Source organism: Mustela erminea, chromosome 15 (assembly GCF_009829155.1).
Source record: "Mustela erminea isolate mMusErm1 chromosome 15, mMusErm1.Pri, whole genome shotgun sequence".
Classification (NCBI taxonomy): Eukaryota; Metazoa; Chordata; class Mammalia; order Carnivora; family Mustelidae; genus Mustela; species Mustela erminea.
The window spans coordinates 79,505,764-79,519,035 of record NC_045628.1 but is presented as its reverse complement, the minus strand read 5'-3'; the positions used below and the strand labels follow the sequence as shown (position 1 = coordinate 79,519,035).

The 13,272-nt window shown below is 35.9% G+C and overlaps 1 protein-coding gene and 1 long non-coding RNA gene across 6 annotated transcripts in view; one reads left to right on the top strand and one right to left on the bottom strand.

Annotated features, from left to right (window-relative positions):
• RNF6 (ring finger protein 6) overlaps nucleotides 1–13,272 on the top strand; it is a 282,619-nt gene that overhangs the window by 145,910 nt on the left and 123,437 nt on the right. For all 5 annotated transcript variants that reach the window (XM_032314708.1, XM_032314711.1, XM_032314710.1 and 2 more), the window contains one exon: nucleotides 9,389–9,527. In XM_032314708.1, coding sequence (XP_032170599.1) covers nucleotides 9,389–9,527 — 139 coding nt within the window. The remainder of the gene's footprint in view (nucleotides 1–9,388; nucleotides 9,528–13,272) is intronic.
• On the bottom strand, nucleotides 10,101–12,207 carry LOC116574163. The gene is made up of 3 exons (XR_004279138.1): nucleotides 12,146–12,207; nucleotides 11,987–11,989; nucleotides 10,101–10,111 (listed from the first exon to the last, which is right to left on the bottom strand). It is a non-coding gene; the product is annotated as an uncharacterized LOC116574163 (long non-coding RNA).

Sequence of the window (13,272 nt, the reverse complement as noted above, 5' to 3'; positions counted from 1 at the left end):
GCCGCGAAGGGACTAACTCTTTTATGTAACCCTCTTCTTCCTCATGTTCCCCACAGGCTGTTTGCTGCTCCCACACTGGGAAGATGTCTGGGAAATTAAAATTGGCCTCCGGGGAAGCCTGGGTGGCCCCGTGGGTTTGGCTTCTGACTCTTGGTTTTGGCTCAGGTCATGATCTCAGGACCCTGAGATGGAGCCCCTCATCGGGCTCCATGCTCGGCATTGAGCCTGCTTGTGCCCTCTCCCTCTCCAACCTCCCCCACCACCACCCCACTGCATGCCCTCTGTCTCTGAAAAATAAAATCTTAAAAAACAAAAAGAAAGGAAAAAGGGGGGAAGGAAAATTGGCCCCTGGAGCTTAAAAGATTGTACCGTTCTTTTTCAATCAAATGCATATGTTTTATATTTTAGTGTTTGGAAGTCATAGGTGGTAAGGAAGTCAAAAAATAAGTAAGTTTGCCTTTGCCAGGTTATGTGAGGTGGGTGACAAGGTCAGGGAGTGGCATGGTCTCAAGCTGACTGGTTCATTCATGGGCTGAATGTGAGTCTCCAGCATGTACACAGGGCCTGGCACACAGTCAGTGTTCAGCAAGAATTAGTTGGATAGATAAATGAAATAATTGGGTTTGAATATTTTGAATATTTTGAGCTCCTCTGCTTTCCAAGGAAGGTAGGTAACTGTGTATAATTGTCAGGGCTTGATGTTGATTGCTTGGTAGTCTTTTCCTTAAACTTCAAAGGGCAGTAATAAATGGTAGAAGAGCGATCATGGGCCAATGTTTTCTATCTGGTCTTTGACCTAGAGGAGTGTCATATTACATTTTAAAGATTGTATCCTCAGAGCAAATAATGAGCAGCGCACTGTGCTTGGAAGGTCTGAATGGATATCTAATCAGTTTTAGACACTTTATGAAATTACTGTTGTACTATTTAACAAAACACTGAATCTTCTTTCCATGACTGTGAGGCTTAAAATTACAGACATCAAAATACTCAGTGTTTGTGTTTAGTGTGACTAGGATATCTCTTTAGCCTGAGTCACTTAGGCAAATGACAGGCTCTGTGACGCTAGAATCACAATGAAAATTGTCAAATATATCATTCATGTTTTATGACCGTGCCTTCCCTTTCTCCCACAGGATGTTTTCCAGTTCACCCAGGAGTAGTGAGATCCTGGGCATTGAATCATGTGGGTCAAACTTGTGGGGGGCTGGGGACTAGACTTTGCTATTCATTACATCTCTGTCGGGACGGGTTCTGGGAACTAGATACCCCACGCAAGGATATTTTATGAGAAGTGGACACATTATGGGGCAAATGATACATGAGAAGATTGTTAAGTATACATAAGTTTTGATTAGAGGGAATTGGATTTTATTTTTTATTTTACTCTTGAATATTTTTCCTTTGGACACTCATAAGATTTAAATTTCTCTCCTTTTGGGTAAGAGTAAGAAAGAGGACATCTACATTTGTTCTAATAGTCATGAAGTACATCGTAGCTTAGAGAATAACTGCAAAAGTAATTAACTTTCAGATTGCCAGGGCAACTCTATTGGTAAAATATAAATTTGATATATTGGCTGAATGAATTAGACTTTGAAGCATTCCTTTTTCTTTTTCTTCCTAATATGACAGCTTTATTGAGATATCATTCATATATCACAGAATTCCCCTATTTAAAGTATATAATCTACAGGTTTTAGTATATTCAGAGTTGTGAGACTGTCACCACAATGAACACAGAATATTTTCAACCTACCCCTCCCTCAAATCCCATATCCATTAATATTCACTCTTTGTTACCCTCCTATTCTCTCCTCCAGCCCTATGCAGCCACTAATTTACTTTTCGTCTCCATAGATTCACATCCTCTGGGTATTTCATGTAAATAGAATCATAAAATATGTGGTCTTCAGTGACTTGCTTCTTTCACTTAGCTTAACGTTTTTGGGATTCATCCATATTGTAACATGTACCAGTATTTCATTACCTTTCAAGACCAGCTCGTATTCCATTGTGTAGATACCTGATTGTCCATCCATTCTTCTTTTGAAGGACATTTGGGTTGTTTCCATTTGGCTAGTGTGAATAATGCCTTCATAAATACTCATACAAGTTTTCATGTGAACACATTCTTTAATTAGTTAATTAAATTAATTTAGTAATCAATTAAATTATTTATCAAATCTTTATTATTAATGATTTTATTTTATTTATTAATTTAAATAAATTTTTATTGATTTAATTTTATTTTATGAATGTACCTGGGAGTGAAATTGCTGGGTCATATGGCAGCTGTATGTAACCATTTGAGAAGCTGTCAGACTAGTTTTCCTAAGTAACTGCACCATTCCACATTCCTACCATCAGTGTATGAGAGTGCCAATTTTTTCACATCCTGGCCAACACTTGTTACCATCTATACCTTATTATGACCATCCTACTAGGTATGAAGCATTGAGTTACAATCACATTGTGATTTTAATCTGCATTTCTTTAATGATTAATGATGTTGAACATCTTTTCATTTTTTTAATTATTATTTGTGTATCTTCTTTTGGAGAAGTGTCTATTCAAATCCTTTGGCTATTTTTCAATTAATATATATTTTTTAGAGTTTTAGAGTAGTTTTAGGTTTTCAGAAAGAAAATGAGCCTAAAAAGTGTGGGTAGTTCACAGATACTCTCTCTTTCCCTTGCACAGTTTCTTCTGTGAGTAACATTTTGCATTAGTGTGGTATGTCTGCTACAATTAATGAACCAATGCTGATACATGATTATTAACCAAACCCCATGGCTTGCATTAAGGTTCACTCTTGTTGTATAGTTCATGGGTCTTGACAAATGCTTATCACCATCCACTGCTGCAGTATCATATAGAATATTTTCACTGTCCCAAAAATCTCCTGTACTCACCTATTCTTCCCTCTTTCCTTCTGAACCACTGGAAACCACTGATCTTTTTTTTTACTCTCTCTATAGTTTTGCCTTTTCTAGGATGTCATATAGCTGTAGTCATGTTTGTAGCCTTTTCATATTGCCTGCTTTCACTTAGGGATATGCATTTAAATTCTTTCATGTCTTTTAATAAACTGATGTCTCATTTCTTTTTAAGTTTCTATTTATTTATTTATTTATTTATTTATTTGAGAGACTGAGTGAGAGAGATCACAAGTGGGGAGAGAGGGGCAGAGGGAGAGGAAGAAGTGGACTCCCTGATGAGCAGGAAGGCCAACATGGTGCTCAATCCCAGGACCCCGGGATCATGACCTGAACCAAAGGCAGATACTTAACCAACGGAGCCATCCAGGCACCCTGATGGCCCATTTCTTTTTAAATATTTTAAAAAGACTATTCTATTGTCTGAATATACCACAGTTTATCCACTCACCTATTGAAAAACATCTTGGTTGCTTCTAAGTTCTGGTAATTATGAATAAAGCTACTATAAATATTCAAGTCTATATTTTTTTGTGAATATGTCTTCAGCTCATTAGGGTAAATACCAAGAAGCATGACTGCCTAATCATGTGGTAAGACAATGTTTAGCTTTATAATAAACTGCCACACTCTCTTCCAAAATGGCTGTACAGTCCTCCAAGCAATGAATAAGAGTTCTTGTTCCGCCATATCCTTGCCAGCATTTGGTGCTGTCAGTGTTTTGGATTTTGGACATTCTAATAAGCATGTAGTGGTATCTCGTGGTTGTTTTCATGTGCATTTTTCTGATGATGTATGATGTTCTCATATGACTAGTGACACCCGTATATTTTCTTTGGTGAGGTGTCTGCTTAGACCTTTTGTCCATTTTTTAATCAGCTTATTTATTTTTTAACTGTTAGGTTTTAAGTGTTCCTTGCATATTTGTTTACAAGTCCTTTATCAGATAGGTGTTTTGAAAATATTTTCTCCTTGTTTGTAGCTTGTCTTCTTAATAGCTTAACAGTATTTTTCACAGAACATGTTTTTAATTAAGTCTAAATATCATTTTTTCCCCATGGATCGTGCTTTTGGTAGCTCAAAAATAATCAACAACCTGAAGGTTACCTAGATTTTCTCCTTTTATCTTCTGGTCGTTTTATAGTTTTGCATCTCACATTTAGGTCTATGATCCATTTTGACTTAATTTTTATGAAAAGTGTAAAGTCAGTGTCTGCATTCATTTTATTTTTTAAACATGCATGTCCAGTTGTTCCAACACTATTTGTTGAAAAAGACTAATTTTTCTCTGTTGAATTGCCTTTAGTCCTTTGTCAAAGATTGTTTGACTGTATTTGTGTGAGTCTTATTTCTGAGTTTTCTATCTTTTTTTTAAAAAAAAATTTTTTATTTATTTATTTGTCAGAGAGAGTGAGCACAGGCAGACAGAGTGACAGGCAGAGGCAGAGGGAGAAGCAGGGAGCAGGGAGCCTGACGTGGGACTCGATTCCAGGACGCTGGGATCATGACCTGAGCCGAAGGCAGCCGCTTAACCAACTGAGCCACCCAGGTGTCCCCTGAGTTTTCTATTTTGTTCCAATGACCTATTTGTCTATACTTTCATCAATACTATACTATCTTGATTACTGTAGCTTTATAGTAACTCTTGAAGTTGGGTAATATCAGTCCACTGCTTTTGTTCTTCTTCAGTTTTGTCTTAGTTAATCTGAGCCTTTTGCTTTTCAATAAAAACTTTAGAGTCAGTTTGTTGATATCCACAAAATAACTTTCTGTGATTGTTAAGACTGACAGCCAAGCAATATTGAGTCTTCCTATCCATGAACATGATATATCGGCCCATTCATTTAGGTCTTCTCTGATTTCTTTCATCAGAGTTTCATAGTTTTCTGCATATATGTCTTATAAATATTTTGTTAGATTTATACATATATATATCTTTTTGATGTTAAAGTAAATGGCATTGTTTTTAATTTTAAGTTCCAATTGTTCATTGACTTCTGTATATTACCCTCATATCCTATAACATTATTATAATCTTGGAACTTGTTCTTTTTGTTGATTTGTTAGAATTTTCTGCATAAATAGTCATGACATCTGCAAACAAAGGCATTTTTCTTTTTTCTATGTCCTTTTACCTTTTATTTCCATATTTTATCATACTAACCAGAACTTCCATTACGATGTTGAATAGGAGTGGGAAGAGGGACACCCTTACCTTGTTCCCTGTCTTAAGGAGGGAAAGTATCTACTTTCTCACCATTAAGTATGTTAGCTATAGGTTTTTCAGTAGATGTTCTTTATCAAGTTAGAGAAGTCCCTGTTCTAGGTTTGCTCAGGTTTCTTTTTTAAAAATTTTGAAACTTTATGAGTATTAGATTCTCATAAATTTTGGTAAATTGCATTATCATTTTATTTTAGTTCATATTTTAGAATTTCTCTTGAGACTTCATCTTCGACTCGTTTTTTAGAAGTGTTTTTGCTTAATCTCCAGATATTTGGGGACTTTTCAGGTATCTTTCTATTATTGATTTCTAGCTTAATTCCACTGTGGTCTGATAGCATACTTTGATAACTTCTATCTTTCAAAAACCTTACTAAGGTGTGCTTTATGACTTGAACATAGCCTATCTTGATGTTTCATTGAGCTTGAGAAGAAAATGTTTTCTGCTGTTAAGTGAACATCAATGTCAGTTAGATGCAAGGAGTTGGTGACTCTCTTCTGTTCAATTATATCCTTACTGATTTTCAGTCTGTTGGATCTGTTGATTACTGACAGACAGGTATTGGAGTTGCACCTATGATGGTACATTCATCTATTTCTCTTTGCTATCCCATGAGTTCTTGTCTTATTTTGATACTTGTTAGGTACACTGAGGATTATTATGTCTTATTAGAGAAATGACTTCTCTGATATTATGCAGTGCCTCTTTTTATTCCTAATACTTTTCCTTATTCTGAAGTCGGTTTTGTCTCAAATTAATATAGCTCCTCCACAGATTCCTGTATTAGTTAGTATGTGTATCTTTCTCCATCCCTTTATTTTTTTAAATTTGTATTTATTTAAATTCAATTAGCCAATTCCATCCCTTTATTTTATTTCTGTTTTCATATTTAATGTGTGTTTCTTACATATTTTTTCAAATCCACTCATACAGTCTCTGCCTTTTAATTGGTATATTTAGACCATATACTTTTACAGTCATTACTAGTTTAATATCTTTCATATTTGTAACTATTTTCTGTTTGTTACCCTTTCTTATGCTTTTTCTTTTTCTTTCTTTTTTTTCTGCCTTGTCTAGTTTTAACTGATCTATTTTCTCTCCTTTCTTAGCATTTCAATTATACCTCTTTTAAAAATGTTTTTATTGGTTGTTTTAGAGTATGCAATTTACATTTACAACTAACTTGTCCTCTTTCACGTAATACTATACCATGTCATGTGTAGGGCAGGTAACTTACAACAGTATTTTCAGTTCCTCTCTCCAATCTCTTATATTGCTGTCATGCATTGCATTTGTCCATAACCCATAATCACCTAATACATCTGTTAAGCCAATAAGAAAAATAAAATGTATCATTTAATCTATATTATTCTTTCTTTAATGTTACTCCTTTCTTTATGAATATCTGAGTTTTTGACCTACATTATTTTACTTCTTTCTGAAGAACTTGTGACATTCCTTACAAGGCAGGTGGTGAGCAACAAATTTTCTCAATTTTTGTTGGAGAAAACATGTATTTCTCCTTTACACTTGGAGAATAATTTCACTGGACACAAAATTCTAACTTGGTGTTTTTTCCTTTTAACACTTTCAGTATTTCACCCCACTCTGTTCTTGCTTTCATAGTTTTGAAAGAGAAGTTCTGTGTACTTACTATCCTTGTTCCTGTATAGGTCAGGTGGTGGTGGTTGTTGTTTTATCCTCTCTGGCTTCTTTCAAGATTTTCTTTTGAAAACAGTTTGCACAGCAAATACCTAGGTGTAGATTTTTGGTATTTATCAAGATTGGTGTTTTCTGAGGGCTGGGTCTAAGGTTTGGTGTCTGTGATTAATATTGGAAAATTCTTACCAATTATTATTTCAAGGATTTTTTTTCTGTTCCTTTCTCTCTTCTAATTCTGGTATTCCCATTACATGTATGTTATACCTTTTATAATTTCCCCACAGTTCTTAGTATTTTGTTCTATTTTTTTCATTCTTTTATCACTTTTTCAGTTTGGAAAGTTTTTATTGACATATCTTCATGTTTGCTAATTATTTCCTTGGGGATATTTAGATAACTGGTGAGCCTACTGAAGGCATTCCTTATTTATGTTTCAGTGTTTTTTATTGTTAGCATTTCCTTTTGATTCTTTATAGAGTTTCTATCTCTCTGCTTACATTATCCATCTGTAAAAAAATAACATGTTGTTTACTTTTACCATTAGAATCTTTAGCATACTAATCATAGTTATTTCAAATTTCTAGTATGTAAATTTCCAAATTTCTCTTATATCTGAGTCTGATTCTGATGCTTTCTCTGTCTGTTCAGACTGTAATTTTTGTCCTGCGCTGCCCTATAACTTTTTGTTGAAAGCCACACATGATGTATTGGATAAAGGGAATGAGGAAAACAGGCCTTTTGGGTGAGGTTTCATGTATCTCTGACTAAAAGGCTGTGTTTACTGTTTGCTGTAGCTGTAGTATTAGAGTCTAAAATTGTATCTAGTGGCCTTGTTTTCATCCTCCTGGCATCTTCAGATTTCCCTAGAGACTCTTTCTTAAACAGGGCCCGAGCCTTACACTTCTTTCATTGGCACTCCCTCTTTTCATGTAAGAGACAGACTGATGTGGTAAGGTAAGGGAGAGGGGAACTAGGTTATAGCCCTTGATTAGATCTCAATCTTTTGTGAGTCAGAGTTCTGTATTTGTCTTCCCCCATGTCAACAACTAGAAGGTGCTGGAGATAAGGATTTCCCCACTCTCAGATTAATGGGCTCTGATAAGCCCAACGTGATAAGATAAAATCTGTTTCCTTTGAGTATAGGTCTTTGTGAGGAGAGCAGAATAAATGTGAAATAACATTTAAAAATGTTTACTGTCCCCCTCTTCTTGCCATAATCAGGAAGGGATCCCTTTGATTCCTGGTTAACTGTGTGTTTTTATCATGAAAATGTTTAAGGCATTATTTTAAAATCCATATTTCATACCAGGAAAATAAATCATTACTGAAAATACTTTTTGCTAGTTGTGAGAAATTTTACATTAAAATCCAGTTTTAATACAGAAATATCTTAAAAGTATTACAGTAGAAATGGCCCAAAAATAGAATAATGAAAATAAAGAATGTCTAATAAGATTGATATACTTGAATATTTAGCACTGAAAAATTTAGCTGGTCATTGAAAAGACTGAAAGTTTTATGGTTATTTTAAAATTTAATTCATAGTTTATATATGGTAGTATCTCAAATAAATTATTTCAATCCTAATTATCAGCACAGAAGTAACTTGCTTTATATCTTAATTTCATTTTAACAATGAATAGCAATGAATAACAATGAAAACCCTTGAACATTTAGGATGTGCTGGCTTCTGGGAGACAACTTATGCTTTACATAAACCTCTTTATCTACCATAGAGCTTCAGCTTGAATCTCCACAGTGATAGGGAAATAATTCTCAGTAGGAACAAAAATGATAAACTATCTAGTGCTAATAAATTTATGGAAAAATATGAAAAATTTTTGTAAGGACTTACATAAGTGGATAGGTGTATACAATATATAGAAAATCCCAGTATAATCAATGTGGCTATTCTCCTCAAAGTCATGTATACATTCAGTGTAATACAGGAAATAATAAAGGAAGTACATATGATTCCCAACAGGATTTTTATAAAATTTGAGCAGTTTGTTCTAAAATTCATACAGAAGTAGGAGGAGGCTGAGAATTATCATGATACTTTTTGAAGAATATTAAAGGCAGGGGGCTTACCTCTCTAGATCTAGTTGCCTTATTATAATCTGCTAGATATTCTTTTCTTTAAAAAAGTTTTATTTATTTATTTGAGATAGAGAAAGCATGAGCAGCAGGGGAGGGGATGAGGGAAGAGAGATGGAAAAGCAAACTCCCTGCTGAGCAGGGAGCCCAGTGCAGTGTTGGATCCCCAGGACCCTGAGATCATGACTTGAGCAGAAGTCAGGCGCTTAGCCAACTGAACCACCCAGTTGCCCCCATGAGCCTATACTCTTTAACTATCATGCTACACTGCCTCATGCTGTAGCAAAATAGGGACAAATAGACCAGTGGAAGAGACTAGAAAAAAAGTCTGTGGTGTGTGTGTGTGTGTGTGTGTGTGATGTATGGGACTTCACATAATAAGTAGACTGCATATCTTTTGTCAAAATTAAAATTTTTAAAAAAATCTTAACTAGTAATAAAAAATATCTCTTTCAAAAAAACATCTAGAAATTTCTGCTTCTTGGAGCCACAGCCATTGAAGATCGCCTTCAAGCACGTGTTCCTGAAACGATAACAACTTTACTGAAAGCAAACATAAGAATATGGGTCTTGACAGGAGATAAACAAGAAACTGCAATTAACATAGGTAATAGATATAATAAAGTTTTAGAAAATTTGGATGGACAGGTATTCTAAATATATCCTGGTATCAAGAATGAATGATTGAACTTCCTTCAAGTAATTGTTTTATATGCTTTTGGGTAATGGAATGCAATGGAATCTTGCCATCACATGGCAGAAAATTTGAACAAACTAAGCAAAGAGTTTGTCTCTTTCACATTGTTGAAATATAGACTTCAGAATGCTTACATGAGTAATGGGTAGTTTCTTGTTCCTTTCCTTTGAAACTTGAAGTTATGGTATATTTCTCCTATAATGTATATACCTATCTTTGTATTATGTATGTTTATTCATAAACATTTTGATTATTAGTAAGAATATTAAATTTCTTTCTTTTTTAATTTAAATTCAATTAGCCAACTTATAGTATATCATTAGTTTCAGGTGTAGTGTTCAGTAATCTATCAGTTGCATCTAACACCCAGTTCTCATCACATCATGTGCCCTCCTTAATGCCCATCACCCAATCACCCCTTTCTCCCCACACCACTCCCCTCCAGCAACCCTCAGTTTGTTCCCTACAGTTAAGAGTCTCTCAATGGGGGGAAGCTGAGTGGGAAATCATCAGAGAGGGAGAAAAATGTTTTTTTCCCCAAGTTTCAATGTCGCTTTTTTCCCCCCCTTTTTCTTCCTTTACTGTATGATTGTATCTAAGGGTTGAGATTTGCAGAATAGGAGTTGAAAAATCAATTGTTAGCTGTAAATATTCACATTTTGATGTGGCATATGCAGACTCATTGTATCATACATGGTAATCTAACTGGAGCTGGCTACTGTGATGATTATGAAAAACATAATTGTTTCAATTCCTTCTCACCATCAAAATGTGATGTCTCCACTCATTTTTTAATTCTATATTCATTCACTTAGTGAATATCGAACACTTGCTAGGGACCAGGAAAAATCTAGAGCTGGGAAAGAAAACCTGAGTAATAGTCTCTCTCCTCATGAAACTTATATCCAAGTAGAAAAGATAAAATTAATAAGCAAATTACTGTGCTTTGTAATATTGCAATCAGTGCTAAGAATAAAAACACAGCAAGGCATAGCAAGAGACAGACAAGGTAATCAAATAGAATGCCTGTAAAGAAGGTGACTTTCAAAGCAGTGATCCAAATGGAAAGAGGGAGCAAACATTGAGAGGATCTCTGGGACGAGTTTTCCACAAAAAGCGTATTGCACACATTGGCCCTGGTGTGGGCATGTACATATTTGAGGAACAAATGAAAGGTCAGAGTAGTTGGAATATGGGGAGCAAAACAGAGAAGATAGGAAGCTTCTCAGGCCACAATAAGAGATGTGTATGGTTTTAAGCAGGAGAATAATATCTAATTTATGTTTTAAAAATATCTGTTGGCTCTTGTATGGAGACAGGACTGAACAGAAGTCAGAAGATCAGGTAGAAAGCCTTGATAAACATCTAGACAAGAGATGATGGTGCCTTATACTAGGATGTGATGGGGAGTGTGAGAGATGGACTAAATTTGGGGTCCATTTGGTAGGTTGATCTGCCAGCCCTCATTGATGAGGGAGCAGTGAGGGCAAGATGAGTCAGAGTTTTGCTGTCAAGAGGAGCAGAGAAATAAGGTGTAGTTGGAAGAGAACACAGAGTCCATGAAGGTTTGGCTATTTTTGAAGGATCTGCTTTACCTCTATAAACATCAGTTCTTGGTCTGTGAAATGGGGATGATAATAATAATTTTAACCTCACAACCTTGTTGTGAGGACACCTTGAGGCAATCCCTGTGAAGAGCTTAGCTTGGTGAGAGGCACTTACAAGTCCTTCATGAATGCTAGCTATTAACATAATTATTAAGGACTCACCAAAGGAGTCCAGCCATGATGTAGCCACTCTTTTATCCACATGGCAAATTCTTGAGAACATAACCACACATACGCTCTCCTTTTGCCAGCTTTCCCATAGTTTAGCTTTAGTGTGACTTGCTGTGTTTCTCGATAATCATGAACTCATCGACCACAGTAACTTGATGTATATCCTCAGCGTATACCATGTGAAGGGGCTCAGCAGAGGAGCATGAGTGCTCTCTCATTCCTAAATCTTTCCCAGTCACTTTTTCCAGACCCACACCCTGAGGTTTGTTTGTTTTTCCTGAGCCTTCGACTGTCTCCTCAACTCAGGACTGAAACCCAACCTAGATGAGACACAGCGGGTGTTGTTGGTAGGGGAATTTTTATCCTCATTGAATGAGACTTATTTTTGTTAGCAGAAGTCTATGATTCACTTTGCTGAGAATAAATGGATTCTTAGATAACTGCTCTCTGTGGTGGACCCGAAGGAAGAAAATAAAGAATCTCTCCTGTTTATTAGAGCAGGGCTTGCCAACATCTGGAAGAACCCAGCAGGGCAAGAGTGAGGGGCAATGTCCACAAAGGGAGTGCTGGCCCTGAAGGGGCATCCAGTACATCCTTGCCTTTTGGAAATGTCTGCTATTGGCACAGGGTTTTTTGTTTTTTGTTTAATTTTTAAAAAAATTTTAGGGGTTAGAAAGGCGGAGAGAGAGGGAGAGAGAGAATCCTAAACAGGCTCCACACTGGGCATGGAGCCTGAGGTGGGGCTCAAACTCACAACCCTGAGATCATGACCTGAACAGAAATTGAGACTTGGACACTTAAGTGATTGAGTCCCAGGCAGCCTCGGTTTTTAGTTTTAAGAGATAGTTGGGAATTTCATCTCTGATATGAAATATCCTGATGCACAGATGCTGCCTTAAATGTGTAAAACTTGGTAAGGGCACAGCAAAACACGTCTGTTGGCTGAAAGCAGCCACAGTCTCCTGACCTCTTTTGAATACCAGGTCCCAGCTTAAATGTTATTATCATCCCTTAGAGGCTAGGACTGCAGAGACCAGCAAAAAGATGGAGTCCGTGAACTTCGCATAAGCCGAAGACCGTGTTGATGTAATTTGTTTTCTTAGAGGTTTTCTGAGCTCTAGCTTTTTCTAAGAAAAGTAATAGTTTTTGGTTAGGGACCTCTCATGTTACTTTCATGGTTTGAATGGTTGGAGAATGGATTCAAAAATAAAAAGATTGAGCTGTGCCTGAGAGCTGACATCTTTACATCTTTGGAAGAGAATGTAGAGCATAATGTTAAAAATCAGAGTTTAGAGTTACCAAGGACACAGTTTTGAGCCTGAATCTTCTGCCTCTATATTTATGAGCTTTTCTGACCCTCAGATTTTTCTCATTAATAAAATGGAGATAATCATGATAACCCTGGCAGTTGTGATGATTACGTGAGCTGTGAATGTAAAGTTCTTCCTAAAGTATTGGGCACAGTGAAGGCTTTGAAAATGTTGGCTTCTGCCTTTATGAATATTGTGATGGTTTTAATTACCACTGGCTTTCATGGAGCTCAATTTGGCTAATGTTTTTGTGGTTAAAAGCCTAAACATTGTCTTAATTCTGATTACAAACAAAATTTGACTAAAGATTTGGCAGGAGGGTAACTTTTGGGAATCAGTATGTCAAGACTGGTTTTTGACAATGGCCACAATGGACTATATAAAGACTATTGTCACATTTTTGCCTATTTTTCTAAGACTACTAGTTCTATTAACTTCTGAAAACTTTCTGATAACATGGTTCAACATGATCTGCTGCTTCTTGACCCCAGCAGCATTCATACTATTCTATTTCACTTACCAATATGTTGTTTTTTTTTCTCTTCTGCTTTAGCTTTGATTCCTTAA